The sequence below is a fragment of the Corythoichthys intestinalis genome, chromosome 15 (assembly GCF_030265065.1).
Source record: "Corythoichthys intestinalis isolate RoL2023-P3 chromosome 15, ASM3026506v1, whole genome shotgun sequence".
NCBI lineage: Eukaryota > Metazoa > Chordata > Actinopteri > Syngnathiformes > Syngnathidae > Corythoichthys > Corythoichthys intestinalis.
Genome location: NC_080409.1, coordinates 15,265,961 through 15,283,749, shown reverse-complemented (window position 1 = coordinate 15,283,749; position 17,789 = coordinate 15,265,961). Strand labels below are relative to the sequence as shown.

Sequence of the window (17,789 nt, the reverse complement as noted above, 5' to 3'; positions counted from 1 at the left end):
TCGGTGACTCACCTGTCCCCAAGTGTACATGTTGTTGTGTGTCTGCGAGGGGTTGACTTTCGAGAGCAGGAAGCGAGCCTGACAAAAAACAAAAAAATCATCAATTATATATTATATACTTGACACTCACAAAATGCAGTCGAAATCTGCAATTTCAGGGAAATCAAAACAGTCCATGGAATACAAGGCGAGGTGCAGAATACAGTGGTACCTCTACATACGAAGTTAATCCGTTCCAGGACCTTGTTTGTAAGTCGAAATGGTCGTATGTCGAGCAGAATTTTCCCATAGGAATACATTATAATTCCATTAATTCGTTCCACAGCCCAAAAACCTTCACTAAATCCTTAAAAAATACTGCTGGTACTATTACAAATGGCAATTACACATAGCAAAACAAATAAATTATAAATCAAAATCGGAATAATAATATTAATAATAATAATTCCTGTATTAATGTAACGAATCGGGTTATAATGTGGCGGACGTTTTTTGCTGACCCTGAACGCACCGCGGGGCTGACGTGCCAGAGACAGACCGGTGAGCTTGAGTTTCACTTTCCCTTTGAATGTTTTCTTGAGAACACCGTCAATTGCGGCAGACAGAAGGTGTTTTTGTTTTGAATAAGTTGTGAAATAAATGATAAAAATGTCGTGAAGTTGGCGATTTCTCTGGAGATGTTACCACAATAAGAATTGTCAGCTTAACTTATAAAGACTGGCGAACGATGGTCGGAGGAGGACCGTGGAGATGTATTGTTGAGCCATTTCACGGATGCCCACCCTACGCTCATATTTTTCTGTCATTTGCATCTTCATTTAGAAGGTAAGCGTCAACTTTTTCCTTGTTTCACCACCTGTACCAACCTTTTCTGAAACCAGTGTTGATTTGTCACAGAAGAAAATCCGCCGTGCATTCGTCTGCGGTGCTGCCATTGTCGTCGTATTTCGAGCATGTCGTCGGATGTAGAAACAAATAGCGAGTCAAATTTTACGTTGGATGTCGAAAAGTTCGTGTGTCGAAGCGATCGTATGTAGAGGTACCACTGTATTTCCTTTTACCTGTCGTTTTTATCCCGGATGTTACATGTCGCTGTAAAATAGCGCCTGCCTTTGGCTCTGCTTGTTATGGAAGGAGAACTTTTTTTTTTTTTTTAAAAATACATTTTCGTGGCTGATTCCTGGGGGGACTATGCAGTACTACCTACTTGTGGAGGACCAGTAGCGCCAAAATTAAAAACTATAGACCGTACATCACTAAATCCATAATTAAATGTGGCATTAAATATGTTATTTCATTGATTATTTAAAGATTTACATCATTTTCTTGTTTATACATTTCAATTGTATTCATTTATTTCAACTTGTATACCTTATTTTTTGAAAAATGAGTCACTTCAGAGCAAGGGTGTAGGTTTGCATAGGGATGGTAGAGAGAAAACTGTACGAACTTTTCAGGATGCTCAAATTGTCCCCACCAACTTTTAAGCATACTTATTTGCTTGTCTTCCTCCATGTTGTAAGGATAGAATAGACCCTAACATTATAAAGATAATTATTTTCATTATGTTCACAGACTTACATTTATCCCTTTCCACTTGCTGAATGTGCTGGCCCATGTTTCCCCATCGACATTTGATTTGCTGATGACTTGAAAACATTGATTTAGCCTATCAGTTAATTAGGTTAATTTTCATGAGCTCTGACACACGTTCAATAATCTGTTTGGTTTTATTAATTTCCTGTCCCCAGCAAAAAGTGTATTTGTGGGTTATGATGTTATATCATCCCTACCAACATTGAGAGCAAACCTACACCCTTGCTTCAGAGTAGAAGTCACACTTTTCAAAAAATGTATCATGGCAAAGTTTTAAAAACATGTTAATTGCACCATTTTCATTTCATTCTGAAAGGCAGTTTTAAATAATGTGATGCGTAACATGTGAAACTACTACTAAGGAGACAGAACTTTTTTTTTTACTGGCCACTATAGTGCCTCATACTTCGCAGGACTTCAAATCCGCTTCAGACTTATATCCCGGTAAATTCCCGTGTAATGTGACGCAGGATTTACCCGTGTCATGGCTTTCAGACATGGAGAGATGGCCCTGGAATAACCCGGGTTGGACGCTTTCAGACTTGCTAGCGACTTGACTGGGGCGGGGAGGGCGGCTGGTGGGATTTTATAACGCGGACATTACGTCATTTTTGGTCAGCACCAGCAACAAAATAAACCACACATTTCCATAGATGGACGATGGACCGTCTCTTCCTTGGCTGTACGATCCACTAGCAATTCAATTTTGTTGTGTTTCCAGTTTAATTTGGCCATTTCCAATTTGCCATGTTGATAATTGCGATGTTTGTTTACCGCTTTTCGTCTTACTGCGAAGAAAGAGGAAATGACGAATGACCCGCCACGATAGTTATGTCATCAGCCTTCACGCTTTGACCCGGGAATTAAACGCCTACTTTCACACATAAGGGCTACCCATTTAAATCCAGGTAATTAACCGGAGTTCAGGAATGTGTGAAAGGGGCTCAAGAGACAGCTTGCAATGTTAAATTCAGCACAAATGTAGGTCATTAGTAAGCAACACTACCCTCAGTAACGTTGCTTTAACAAATTAAACATCAACCTTCCCGGTGGAACAGATTCTCCAAATTCTTTAATAAAGTACAACTGAATTCGTTAGTGCGCAGGTGTATGTTTTTCAATAACCTTCACCTTTTAATACGTTGTGCCCTATGGTTGCGAAAATACGGTATTTTTAAAAAGTATTATTTTATTTGTGTGTTTATTTCAGTTTCTTTTTTTTTATTCATTAATTATTCATTTGAACAATTATTTCGTTGTTATTATTTAAACTTCTTCTTCTTTTTTCATTTTGTATTTCGAACATTATTTAACTTTATTATTTCATTTGGTACTTGTGGGCCTCCACAGCTCTGACATAGAACTCTTGATGAAAATAATTTGAGTTACGAGAGTAAGGCCGTGAAATAAATTTAGATCGGTAAGTCAAGGTAGTGACATGCACGAGTGCGAGATGTGTGGCAGAGCCCCCACCTGGCTGCCGTTGTGCTCGGTGTCAATGTATCTGGGCATGGGGAAGCGCGTGTGCAGCAGCTCCTGGGCGTCGTCAACCGGCGCTTGAAGAAGGTGCCTGAAGTTCTCGTACTCGGGCATCTCTTGGTAGCCTGCTTTCCTCCATTGAGACACCGTCTGAGAGGAGTAACCAGAGTATAATTTCATTTTTTTTTTTAAACTCACTGGCTGCCTTCAATAGCCACAGATGTGCGTGTACCTCTCCGTGGTAGATGAGGATCTGGAAGAAGGTGTCCATGAGCAGGATGCGATCCGGAAGAATGCTGCTGCTGTCCAACAACACCGGCTGCATCAGAAAATCACAACTCATTAGTAACTAGGGTTGGGAATCTGTTGCATGAGGCCCATTCAATATAATTATATTAATAATTAATAATTACCGTAATTTCCCGAATTTAACGCGCACTTTTTTCCCCCAAAATCAACTTGTAAAATCATGGTCCGCATTATAAACGGGTACAGGGATTGAGACAAAAATATAAATATATTATACATATATAAAGACCGATTTTTTTTTATTGACACGGCCATGTTGTGTTGACTAAACGTATGCGGCGATCCGTTGCCGACCATTACAGTACGTGACTTCACCATTTTGTTTAGGTCGTGGCGAGCAAGGGAAGGAGTCGGATGCGGCGTATCAAACAACGGAGCTAATCCACGTTGCTTTATTGACATTTAGGCTGCAACAAAATATAGTAGCAATGTCAGTCTCACATGCAACCCGCGAAATATAACTATCTTTCCGGCTGTTCCCTCAACAAAATACCTCCCCCCGGGAACTATACAATGTGCCAACATAAGTTCCGCCAGTGAATTCTGTTATAACTCGCTACACGGTAATACTTCACTCTGATTGGTCGAATGATTTCGTCTGTGTTAAATTCGGCTTTTTTCACTCTTCATAAAGGACAGAATTTTGTTTCTTGAACTCATTTGAGTCAACGTTTATTGCAGCTCCGCAACTCGGACCGTAACAAACGTAACACAACACAGACTTTCTGTGTCCGTCAACCATATCTGTCCCTCGGGAAACTCAAATCCAAATAACAGTAGTTTCCTATTGTTACATTCTAATCAACAGCGATGCGCTCTTCTTATTTCCGACTTAAATCACCACTTTTATTTTACCGTATCAATCCATGGAAGAAACATTTATTCATCATGATGAAACGAGCAAGTTATACAGCAGCCTTTAAAAGAAAAGTCACATCTGTTTTGTTTTCTCCTGGATTCTGGTAAATTGAAGAAGTTGTCAGATCATATTATTACCGTACATATTGTCAGTTTACGGTAATGTTTTAAACTACCAATGCGCTATGCTTGTGCTGTGTTTCACCAGTCAGTAAAATGACATTTCTGTATCTGTACTAGGGGTGCAACGGTTCAGTTAGCCCACGTTTCGGTTTGAAACTCGGTTTTGGGATCACGGTTTCGGTTTGCGTTTTGCTTTTTTTTTTCTTTTTTCTTTTGAACTGCCTTTATTTTGCTTTTTAAAAAATGAAATAAACACTTAAAATGTAAACATTTTCGACTGTTAAAATGCCTCTTAGCTCTTTGGCTAGTGTAGTGACTGACTACTGAAATACACACACAGTAGTAAAAAAGTTACTTGGCAAAGTAACTGGTGATACCTTTCATGTTTTTTTTTTTCATTAAAAAAAAACAAAAAAAAAAAAAACATAGTAACCTTTGCTATGTTTGGAGGTCATTTAATGTTGTCAATCAATCGTTAAAGTTGATAAAATTGCTCCCGTTTTTGCATTAGTTCCCTTCTGTCTACTTTTGACATGTGAAAATTTTAAAACTGTTTCATCCTTTAAAGATAGACTCAAGTCAAGATTTTGCCGATTTAGGAGTATTTTAGATAAAAAGTAGCTTAGGTTCGCTCGTAAGGTTTACTACAACAGAGCCTTTCTGAGAGGTTTACTGCTCTAAAATGGCGGCTGTTTACTAACGCTACCGAGTCTGTCATTTCGCATGTAGTTCTATATGCAAGAGATATCCAGGCGTAGATTGTATGTTGTCGGCTAAGTCAGGTAATATTGGAGCCACCTAGCCTAGCATCGCGTTTGCTACAGCGTCTCAACAAACACTCTTCTCTCTCCAAGTCTCTGACTTTTCACACGTCATTCAACCAACGCATTGTCGCGTTGCAGAAACGGTGACCAAATCCGAACGGATGAAAAAAAAAAAAAAAAACGTAATACACGAAAACCATGTAGATTTTGAACGTAACGTACGGCGTACACATTTAAAAATGAGTGCTCACTTGTACAACTTACGACGAGACCGTACAATTTGACAGGTATGAATTATAGTGGACCGTCACAGTTAGGTAGTAGCACTCTGTAGCACGGGACGTCCAACTATCAGTAGTCAGGGCGAAACTATGTGCTTTATCGAAATCATCTTTGATGGCCATTTCATAAATGTCGGGGATTACGTTGTTGGGGAAATATGTCCGCAAGGGAACGATGTAACGCGGGTCAAGTGTTGCAAATAAATTAACGAAGCCCGCCGTGTGTTTTCACTGGTGTCATCTTCGGGGTTGTCCTACCCTGAGAAAGTGATATCTGTGGGTGATGCCGGCTGAGGTGCCCGAGTCATATTATAAAAGTGTTGCCATTAGCATGGGGCACAAGCGCTGAGCAATGCTTGCAATTTTTTTTTTCTTCAATATTTTCTCTCCCTCCGCATTGAAGTCCACGGGGAAACCAAAATGTTGCCACACCGCAGATTTGAAAGAAGCTGGTGCTTCCTCAAAATTCGGTCTCTCCACTCCTCCGCTCGCCATAGCTATTTGTTTTCTTTCTTGTTTCACTTTCACTTCGCTCGTAAGCGAGAGAGGGCGTTACTCGGCTTCTATTACACAGCGATCCGACATTTACTTGCGGGGCGGGAATTTCTCCACAGCGGTGCTTCACATCACACACAGGCACACAGAGCTTGATCAATTCATTCCACAAGCGTTCGGAATACATTAATTGCAAAACCGAAAAGGCGCGGTTCATAAAGGCGTATTGAACCATACAGGTCGAACCGTACGGTTCGGCTTTGAACCGCAAACCGTTGCACCGCTAATCTGTACACGAGCTGTTTTCTTGTATTCTTCTATTTATTGGTGCTAAAATTAGGGTGCGCGTTGTACACGGGTACAATAATTTTCCCTAGATTTTACAAGTAAATTTGGGGTGCGCGTTATACACGGGTGTGCCTTATATTCGGCAAATTACAGTATAATTAATAATAAATTATAATTATTAATAGTATTCAATATAATACACGGGTCCCAATTGATCCCCAAATATTTTTTAAAAGACATAACAGTTCGATTACAATTCAGCTCAGTTTGGAAGCGAAATGATTAGGTACGATTTAGGGAAACAAATCGATAGAATTTGATACCACGTGGAAACAAAGCAATTATATATTTTTTTCTTTTATCTGAAAGTCAATTGTAAAGAAGCCAATTTTAAATTAAAGAAAAGAAAATTCTTTTAGTTTTTCCTCAAACAGAATTTCTCACATTTAAACTTCAAATTTCAGGTCACAAAAACAAAATCATGTTGAATGTGTGAAATTCATTGTGTCAAAGCAGGAAACTTTTTAAGCCAAAACGTGAAATTTCTCATGTTAAAACATTACATTTACCAGGTTCAACGTGGAATTTCACACATTAAAACTAGTGCTGTCAAATTTATCGCGTTAACGGGCAGTAACTAATTTTTAAAATTAATCACGTTAAAATATTTGACGCACTTAACGCATGCGCTGAATGACCCGCTCATGCATTGCCTCCAACAGATTACAATGACGACGTTTTTTTTTTTTTTGCGCATTGAGAGCTAAGAAGTCGAGAAATGAAAGTGGACACAGGCGTTCATTGGACTGCGACGTTTATTGGAATAAGCTTTGGCAACTCTATCACAACAAACATAACTATTGTGGCAAGCGACGTGGGGAAGTGTGACAGTTGGTCTTTTTCTCAACACGCTTCATTGAACACAACGCAGAACTTATACCATTTGCAGCCACCACTGACAGTCATGGTTGCCCAACTTCCCATCATGCATTTGGGCGGAACAGTTAAGTCGCAACAGTATCATTTAGTGAAAGCACAACAAAAATAATATTCCTATCTCTCAAAAAAATTATGTTCACAAAAAGAAAAGTGCTCAAAGCCAAGGGAACTGGCATTCCCAATCAAAATAGCTAAGCAAAATACGAATACAACATACTCCGACTTTGGTCAAACTCTATTCAAACATTTCGTTTAGCTCAACAAATACACTAGATGGCAATATTTAGTTACAATATACAAACTATCAGAGGTCTCCTACGTTGTGAAGTCAACACTCAAATGAACGTACAGTGGGGCAAATAAGTATTTACTCAACCACTAGTTGTGCAAGTTCTCCCACTTGAAAATATTAGAGAGGCCTGTAATTGTCAACATGGGTAAACCTCAACCATGAGAGACAGAATGTGGAAAAAAAAAACAGAAAATCAGATTGTTTGATTTTTAAAGAATTTATTTGCAAATCATGGTGGAAAATAAGTATTTGGTCAATACCAAAAGTTCATCCCAATACTTTGTTATGTACCCTTTGTTGACAATAAGGGAGCCCAAACGTTTTCTGTAACTCTTCACAAGCTTTACACACACTGTTGCTGGTATTTTGGCCCATTCCTCCATGCAGATCTCCTCTAGAGCAGTGATGTTTTGGGGCTGCCGTTGGGCAACACCGACTTTCAACTTCCTCCACAAATTTTCTATGGGGTTGAGATCTGGAGACTGGCTAGGCCACTCCAGGACCTTGAAATGCTTCTTATGAAGCCCCTCCTTTGTTGCCCTGGCTGTGTGTTTGGGATAATTGTCATGCTGAAAGACCCAGCCATGTCTCATCTGCAATGCCCTTGCTGATGGAAGGAAATTTTCACTCAAAAGCTCTCGATACATGGCCCCATTCATTCTTTCCTTTACACGGATCAGTCGTCCTGGTCCCTTTGCAGAAAAAACTACCCCAAAGCATGATGTTTCCACCCCCATGCTTCAAAGTGGGTATGGTGTTCTTCGATGGAATTCAGTATTCTTTCTCCTCCAAACACGAGAACCTGTGTTTCTACCAAAAAGTTCTAATTTGGTTTCATCTGACCATAACACATTGTTCCAGTCCTCTTCTGGATCTCGATACATGGCCCCATTCATTCTTTCCTTTACACGAATCAGTCGTCCTGGTCCCTTTGCAGAAAAAACTACCCCAAAGCATGATGTTTCCACCCCCATGCTTCAAAGTGGGTATGGTGTTCTTCGATGGAATTCAGTATTCTTTCTCCTCCAAACACGAGAACCTGTGTTTCTACCAAAAAGTTCTAATTTGGTTTCATCTGACCATAACACATTGTTCCAGTCCTCTTCTGGATCATCCAAATGCTCTCTAGAGAACCGCAGACGAGCCTGGACGTATACTTTCTTCAGCAGGGGGACACGTCTGGCAGTGCAGGATTTGAGTCCCTGGCGGCGCATTGTGTTACTGGTAACCTTTGTTACCGTGGTCCCAGCTCTCTGTAGGTCATTCACTAGGTCCCCCCGTGTGGTTCTGGGATTTTTGCTCACCGTTCTTGTTATCATTTTGACGCCACGGGGTGAGATCTTGCATGGAGCCCCAGATCGAGGGAGATTATCAGTGGTCTTGTATGTCTTCCATTTTCTAATAATTGCTCTCACAGTTGATTTCTTTACACCAAGCGTTTTACCTATTGCAGATTCAGTCTTCCCAACCTGGTGCAGGTCTACAATTTTGTCTCTGGTGTCCTTCGACAGCTCTTTGGTCTTGGCCATAGTGGAGTTTGGAATGTGACTGATTGAGGTTGTGGACAGGTGTCTTTTATACTGATAATGAGTTAAAACAGGTGCCATTAATACAGGTAACGAGTGGAGCCTCGTTAGACCTTGTTAGAAGAAATTAGGCTTCTTTGACAGCCAGAAATCTTGCTTGTTTTTAGGTGACCAAATACTTATTTTCTACTCTAATTTGGAAATAAATTCTTTAAAAATCAAACAATGTGATTTTTAGTTGTTTTTTTTCCCCCCACATTCTGTCTCTCATGGTCGAGGTTTACCCATGTTGACAATTACAGGTCTCTCTAATCTTTTCGAGTAGGAGAGCTTGCACAATTGGTGGTTGACTAAATACTTATTTCCCCCACTGTAAGGTACAATGAACCCGGAAACTACGGCGTCAGTCGAGGGGCAAAACGCACTCGCTGGCCAGATCTCTAATTTAAAACTCGCCATTGACACCTTGTGGTGTATTTCAATCACTATCTTACATAGTTAAAGACACTGTGGAAGAACGGCAGGGGAGCCCACGTGACGTCCCGCTCGGCGACGTCAACAATGGCGAGCTATTAGATTATTTTTTGATTGAAAATTTTACAAATTTTAATAAAACGAAAACATTAAGACAGGTTTTAATATAAAGTTACTATAACTTTTACTCACATTTATCTTTTAAGAACTAAAAGTCTCTATCCGTGGATCTCTTTAACAGAAAGAAATTTAATAATGTTAATGCCATCTTGTGGATGTATTGTTATAGTCAGGGGTGCACATAATTTTTTCACCCAGGTTCTCAGAGGAGGACCTGGAGATGTGACTTGGTCCTCATTGAGCTTGAGAGCCGACCCGCCTGATGCGATAAATTTATGACAAGCTTTACTTAGAGCCAATTAACTTTAATTAATTATATTAACAATTAATGCTTGATTAACATCAACTGGCACAACAAAATTGGTGTTACTTTGAAGTGAAATGTAAAGAAATGAACATAAAAGCACCAATTCAAAATAAAGGGCATTATGCGGCTCCCACATTAACTCCAAGCCTTTTTAAAAGTGGGATGTCCTCCTCATAAGACCTCATTGAACGTGCATGTTTAGCTTTGTAAAATGCGAGCAAAAACACGTTTGTCAGTGCATGTCACTGTTCATTACCTTTATTCCGCGACTTGTCCATAGGGCGAGTGGGGCCATGTCTGACATCGATAGTTTGCTTAATTGCCACATGCTCTGTTTTTTTCGTGCTTTTCAAAGTTTGGATGTCTGAAATTCTTTGACCCTACATAAAATGCGCTGCTCTTATCAGCGACATTGGGATTCTCACGGCACATTTTGTACCGCATTTCCGTGCGAGCATCATTTGCTTCGAGCCATGGTACCTCCTGTAGCCACTTTTCAGCAAAAGTCCTTTTTTTCGGTAGCTCCGGTGACGTCTCTGTCGTCTGTCTGTCTTTTGACGAGGGTGGGGGAACACGGAAGTAATTACTCAGTGTGGCCTGCCTCTTCGACATTTTGAGAAGTTATTTTCCCGTGTCCGCCGCAAATACAGTGGTCAGCCATCGGTACGCAAAAGCGTATGGAAGCCGTTGAGGGCCAGCGCGTTTGTCTACGTCCAGTACGCATGCGCGCACGCGGACCACTTATGTGCACCCCTGGTTATAGTAAACAAATACAGTACTTATGTACAGTATGTTTAATGGATATATCCGTCTTGTGTCTTATCTTTCCATTCCAACAATAATTTACAGAAAAATATGGCATATGTTAGAGATGGTTTGAATCGCGATTAATTACGATTAATTAATTTTTAACCTGTGATTAACTTGATTAAAAATTGTAATCGTTTGACAGCCCTAATTAAAAAATGAAATATTCACTTTGAAACTTTAGAAAGTTTCATGTTTGAAGTTTTGATGCAAAGATTACATTTGGAGAAGACCGCCATGGGTTGAGAGGAGGCTGCAATGGTTAGTACAACTTTCATTGCTTTAATCGTTTTCTCCATTTGTCTCAATGTCGTGATGATACCCCTGTGCAAAGTGTAATATATGTATCTTCTTATTTTGTATGTTTCAACCTTTAGTTCTGCAGTGTGGTGTTTTGATACGTATCAAACATATTTGAAAGAAGTAATTTTTAATCAACGCGTGGTAACAAGCATTATTATAATCATTCATTTTTATATTCATGCAAATTTGGCAATTCTGCCTTTACTTTCGCCCAATCAAACAATTTATTCGTTTTGAATTCGACTGGACAGTCCGTTTAATCACATAAAATGAGGCGAGCAACTGACCTCGGGCGGTCCCTGGAAGGAGTACGCGTAGAGGACAGGCTGGATCATGATGAGCGCCTGTGTGAGTTCGTGGCGGTTGAATTGATGACGGTAGTACGAGCTCTCGTCCGGACTGTTGTTGAACACTTGCAGGAAGGGTGAGCGTCTCAGGTGGAACATGAACTGAAAGAGAGCACACACACGCCGTGGCGTCAAGGAAAACTTTCGGCGTGGCCACCGTGATGCAGCTCACCTGAGGGTACAACGAGAAGGTCTCGGAAAACCTGAAGGAGTTGGGATCGTCTTTGTGGTAATCGCCAAACTTTTGACACTGCAGGGAAAATAGCCCCCACACACACACACACACACCAACTTTACTTATACATACAGAAAAACACGGGGTTGACAATCATCTTTATGATATGCTGAAAACACATAAGGAATTCAAAAGGAATTCATTTTAATGGGGGGCCCAAGATTGCCAAATTTAACAAATGAAAAAAATACAGCGATCCCTCATTTTTCACCATTAGTGGGTCCCAGGTATGCCTTTTTTCCCAATTTGAACAAAGCTATCCAAAATTATAGCTGTATAAAAGTGTTATTAATAGAGCTGTCCTGACTAGTCGACACAGTCGACGTCATCAACGATGACGTAAATATGTCGGCGAGCACAACATCCAGTCAACGGTTAATGAAGGGTTAAAAAGATGTATGCGTGGAAAGTTTAGAATGTCAGACGCTCAGTATGATAGCGACACAAGGCCAAAAAAAGCGCACCAGAGTAGCCAAAACATTGACTTATTTCAACGAAACAAAGGAGGTCAAACTGTTGTGTCCCGTTTCTTCAATGCCAAGCTTGGCTGCACGTCGGCCGTGAATGAACACTTAAAGTGCAGTCACCCAGTTGTAATTTTGGAAGACGACAGAAGACAACAATCTGGCAGATCGTAAGTCTATCTAACTAACTAAATAACTAACTAACAACATGTTGTATTAAAGTTGCTAAGCCTGGCCCGATATGTAATAAGTTCATTTATCGCACGGTAAATAAAAATGAGGGCAGTAATTTTCACGGCTGCATTTTATAGCCGTGTGCTTGCATGCATATATTTGCGCGATTGCCGATTCCTTTCACAGATGTTTATTGGTCATCAACATGCCGTAGAATTTTAAAGTTCAGACATACAAAATAAGGAAACACATCAATATTAAACACTGTAAACGTTAGCATTGCTACATTGAGGCTAATGGGGACAAAAGACAACCTAGTTTAGCCTCCTATAAAACATTGGCAGTCTTCTCCAAAACGCAAACTTGCAGTTAAAAGGTGACACTTCAAACATGAAAAATTGCTGGATAAAGCATTTGCAAATGAAAAAATGGAAAAAAAATCTATTGCTGAAACCACATGCAATGATGAAAAGTGTTTTTTTTGTGGCGTGTAAAGCTTACGATTAGCAGTTTAGCGAACGTACTTCCGGTGAACATTTAAAAAAAAAAAGTTAAAATCACGTCATGTTCATCATATAAATAACAATTTCTGGAGTTAATCCCACATACTTCAAAATTCAGATTTTACACTACTAATAGCTTTAAAATGACACCCTTTATGAAAAATCTTTATCTTTCAAAGTTGACTAATTTTGCTGTGTTTTGCTATGTAAAGCACTTTGGTCTCCTTGGCGGATTTTTAAATGTGCTATACAAATAAAGTTGATTGATTGATTGAAAATCTGATTGGCAATGAATAATTATTATCATACTATTTATATATATAATAGTATACTATAACATTAATGCTAGATTTTTTTTTTTTTTAAGAATTGTTTTGAATCATGTTGGAAGGGCGAAGTCTGTGTTCTGAATCTGTTTACATTCCATCCTTTTGCAATAGGTAATGCTATGGGGCTTATCAGCATTTGACCTCATTGTTTGTGTTTTTGAAAATTAATTAGCACAACAAAAAATTCATTGCTAAATTAGTAAGAAAAAAAAATTATGACATTAATCGGCGGACTAATTGGAAGAAAATTAGTCGTTTTGGACAGCCCTAGTTATTAACATAAAGAAAATTCAAAAATCCCTTTTTTGTGTTCTGCAGACTTTGTTTCACTAGTGTAAATGTAATCATATAGTGTAAATGTTTATTTTTCTCAAAATACCTCAAGTTTATTTTGTTGTTTGTCGCTTTTAACTCTGTCACTGCCACTGACAGTTATAGACATCAAATGCATTTTAATTGCAAAGACTGGCATTGAGCGATCATGCTTACTGCCTTTGACGGCGATAGATGTCTAATCCAGTTTGACTGTCAGTCATAATGGATTGGTCGTATATCGCTATCAATGGCAGAAAATGAATACATTTTAAAAACCCGATCTTTTTTTTTTTTTTTTTACCAGATCATGATCCTCTGAAATGATCGGGTCCGAATTCCAATCAAGTGATCGGATTGGTGACATTCCTATCCATCCCTATATGTTTTATAAGTTGTTTTTTTTTTAATTACTTTTCATTTTTATATATTCATTTCAAGTTCTGTTGAAATTAAAATACAAACATTTAACTAAATACAACTTGTAATGGAAATAAAAATTATTATTAATTATTAAAATTATCGCGTTAATGGGCGGTAATTAATTTTTTAAATTAATCACGTTAAAATATTTGACGCAATTAACGCACATGCCCCGCTCAAACAGATTAAAATGACAGCATAGGGTCATGTGCACTTGTTACTTGTGTTTTTTGGAGTTTTGTCGCCCTCTGCTGGTGCTTGGATGCGACCGATTTTATGACCGTGAGAATTGTGTAATTACTGACATCAACAATGGCGACCTACTAGTTTATTTTTTGATTGAAAATTTTACAAATTTTATTAAAACGAAAGCATTAAGAGGGGTTTAATATAAAATTTCTATAACTTGTACTAACATTTATCTTTTAAGAACTACAAGTCTTTCTACCCATGGATCGCTTTAGCAGAATGTTAATGTTATCTTGTTGATTCATTGCTAAAATAAACAAATACAGTACTTATGTACAGTATGTTGAATGTATATATCCGTCTTGTGTCTTATCTTTCCATTCCATCAATAATTTACAGAAAAATATGGCATACTTTATAGATGGTTTGAATTGCGATTAATTACGAATAATTAATTTTTAAGCTGTGATTAACTCGATTAAAAATTCTAATTGTTTGACAGCCCTAAACATTATATATGCTAAAATGAATAAATGACATTTGAATAAAAGACCAAGACCCCAGCACATAGGTGACAGAAGAAAATAGTCCAACAAAAAGCACACGCGGGTGAAGCTCACCAGTCTGATAAGCTGCCGGTCCAACCAGCGGAGGACGTCGGGCCCCTCCTCCGTGTCGGCGCGGTACACCGCCAGACGTGCCATTAGAATGGCTGCCGCTTCTTGATCGAAGGACGCGGCGATGCTTTGGATTTGAGTCTGCGCATCCGCCCAGCTGCAACCAAGAATGCCAAGTAGTTGGGATTTTGTTTTTTTCTCTAATTCAGCTAGTTTTCATTAGGCTACCCGATAATATCGGACAACTCTAATGATTATCATCATTTATTGTCCTTCCAAAATTTGATCATTTTTAAGACAGGATTAAGAAATACTCAAACAAAAAAATTCCAAGAGATAACAAAAAAATATGTATTCTGTCATTTTGACAGAAATATAAAATAAAACCTTTTTATTTTAATAAGATAAAAAAAGTAATAAGTGTTTTTAATATAATAATTGATAGTGACTAGTTTGAATGAAAATTGATAGTGACTAGTTTGAATGAACGTTATAATAACTTAAAATACATAAGAATTCTTAATTGTTATTTATTTAAAAATGTCATTCATTTAAAATTTAAGTTAGTTTTGTCGACACACAACAAGGTTCCAGGTATTGTTTTTTTCTGTATCATATTTTTCTATTTTAAGTTGTATTTATTTTCATTTTACAAAACGGTCTTTTCAATTGAAGAATTTGCAACTTTACCAATTCAGCCAATGATTCAACATGTGTATGTGTGGGGCTGTATGTGCGCGTCTTACTTCCTGGCGATGGTGGTGACTCGTATGCGTCGCTGTCCTGACGCGTGCTGGTACTGCGTGACGAACTGCAGCGCTCCACGGCCGCCTTGAGGGATGGGAGCGTTGTGCTGTCCACAAACAAGCATCCGGACGATAATCAAATGTCTCCACATCCGTGCTCAAATTGTTGTGAATTGTTGGTGGCGCATACCTGATTGACCACCTCAAAGTATAGCGCCAGGGTGGTGCTTGGGTCCAGACCGCACATTTTCCACTGACACGTTCCACCGCTGCCTATCTCCTGCAACAACATAAGATCGTTTTTTTTTAGATGCACACAATGAGGAAAAGGGACAACAACTAAACATAGGCGTACATTTTCGGAGACGCAGGGTCCTTTGGCATTGAGCGACACACAGGGTCCTATGGCACCAGACACTTTCACCTCTCTAGATGTCTGAAAGGAAAAGGTTGATTAGTTAAGCAACATCTCAACAGTCTTATTGTATGGAGGACAAGTGTTCCCGAGTGGGAAAATAAAGCAAATAAAGTAAATTAAGTAAATGTTGAAATAAATGTTTCGATGAAAATTTAATAAATCAATAAAATGATTGATAACTAATAAAAATAAATCATGAAATAAAAAAGGTATTCATTCATCTAAAACGAACTCCTCGTGGTTTCAGACTCTGGGGGGGGTGGGGGGGGGGGGGTTGGGGCAGGGCAGCCTATCCCTCCTCCCACAGCCCAGCAAAGGAGCCCCCCCCAGAATCCAGGGTGGTCCCCCGGGCCACCCGCGCACCCATCAACCGGCCTTCAGGGATGGAAAGAGGGGACGCACCACCAACCCAACGCCCGTCCCCAACCCCCCCGCCCACCTGGGCCACGAGCCGCAGCCCCCCAGCCAGCACGGCATGCCACGGGGCCCTCAGCGGCCTACCAAGCCCAGGGCAGGGCAGGGTCCCCCGCCGCAGCAGGCAACATCCAGCCGATACACCGCCGCCCAGCCAGCGATCTGCGACGGAGCACAGGGCGGATACCCAGTTAGAGAAGAGAGGGGAAGGCGGAGGCAGGAGGACGCCGAGGAGTCGCCATGGGGCGACGCGAGACCACAGCCCCGACCTCCCCCCACTCCCGCGGCCGGCAGCCCAGGGAGAGAGGAGGCCACGCCCCGGAAGCCATGCCATATAAAAAAAGTGTGGGACCCACATACCACCCTATTACTGTGGCTGCCAGGTTCCCGGCTGGCAGCCATTACCCAGCACCGTGATGGGATTGTGAGGGGAGGGTAGTGCAATGTATGCATTAAAATAGGAGAGCTTGGCTTGGGGCAGTGGGACCGCAGCATGGAAATTCAACCCAGCCGCCCGTCCCACCGCCCTTTGCCAGAGCTCTCCTGCGGAGTATGATGTGTGTGGTGCGTTAAAAAAACGGTGCAGGGATGGCAGGGCCTGCCGTGAGGAGGTAACTGTGAGGCACCCCCCCCACCACCACCACCAGGTCCCAACCATCCCACAACCTTGGTGTGTGATGCATTAAAAACAGGGGTGAGCCAAGCCGGGACTGTATGGCCCGGTCCCAACTCTCCCCGGAGAAATGAATGAGTGTGTAAGTGCCAGGGTGAAAGATATTTACAGTGCCTAAGTGAGGAGTGCGGTCCAGGGAAGCGTACAGGGCCGGAGACAGACTAAGGGGACGGAAGCGTGACCCCCACCCCTGGGCTAGGAGGGATGCGCCGTATGACACCAGGGGGCACCTCCCCGGTATCCGGTACAAGGAGACGCAGCTCTGGCCGGGCCGACCCGGGAGGGAGCTATGGCCGCCGCATACACCACCCAACCCCCACCCCACTCCACCCCACCCCGGCCGGTCGAGGAAGGGCCGCGGGCCCCGGACCGGCACGACACCCCCACCCGTCCGCAAGACCAGCGCGTGCCCGACGGGACCCACGTATGACCAGACGCCACCAGACAAGCCCTAGCTAATGACAATAACTTCTCTATCACAATCAATAATGTACCCATCTCTCCTACCAGCATACTCTCCTTCCGCTCCCATATTTCTCACCTCCTCCCTTCTCTCACCCCCCACACCGCTTCCACACTTGTTTGCAATCTAATCACCACCCATCTTGACTATTGTAACTCATTGCTCTTCAGTCTCCCAAATAAGACCTTCACAACATTATCAGCACTCTCACTTTTCAAATCCCGACTCAAAACAAATCTGTTCAATCATTCTTACCCACCTTGATCTTTAGCCATCTTGTCCCGACACTTTTATCCTGCTTTTAACCCGTTTCTGTTCATTTTAATCGATCTCTTGTACAGTGTCCTTGAGTGTTTTGAAAGGCGCTTGAAATTAAATGCATTATTATAATTGTTAGTATCTCCTGTGCTGCTTATCCTCACAAGGGTCGTACGGAGTAAAAATGTAAATACATAAAAATTCAAATAAATATAAAAAATGTAAAATTAATGAATGATACCTCTACTTAGGAACATCTCTAC

General features: G+C 40.7%; 1 protein-coding gene across 1 annotated transcript in view; it reads right to left on the bottom strand.

The window, feature by feature from the left end:
* The window catches only part of sec23a (Sec23 homolog A, coat complex II component), a 29,187-nt gene that overhangs the window by 2,112 nt on the left and 9,286 nt on the right, over positions 1-17,789 (bottom strand). The window contains exons 11-19 of the mRNA XM_057859848.1: positions 15,656-15,736; positions 15,491-15,580; positions 15,301-15,407; positions 14,558-14,711; positions 11,481-11,558; positions 11,249-11,410; positions 3,308-3,394; positions 3,070-3,225; positions 13-78 (exon numbers count right to left, since the gene is read on the bottom strand). Of these exons, the coding sequence (XP_057715831.1) occupies positions 13-78; positions 3,070-3,225; positions 3,308-3,394; positions 11,249-11,410; positions 11,481-11,558; positions 14,558-14,711; positions 15,301-15,407; positions 15,491-15,580; positions 15,656-15,736 (981 nt within the window). The remainder of the gene's footprint in view (positions 1-12; positions 79-3,069; positions 3,226-3,307; positions 3,395-11,248; positions 11,411-11,480; positions 11,559-14,557; positions 14,712-15,300; positions 15,408-15,490; positions 15,581-15,655; positions 15,737-17,789) is intronic.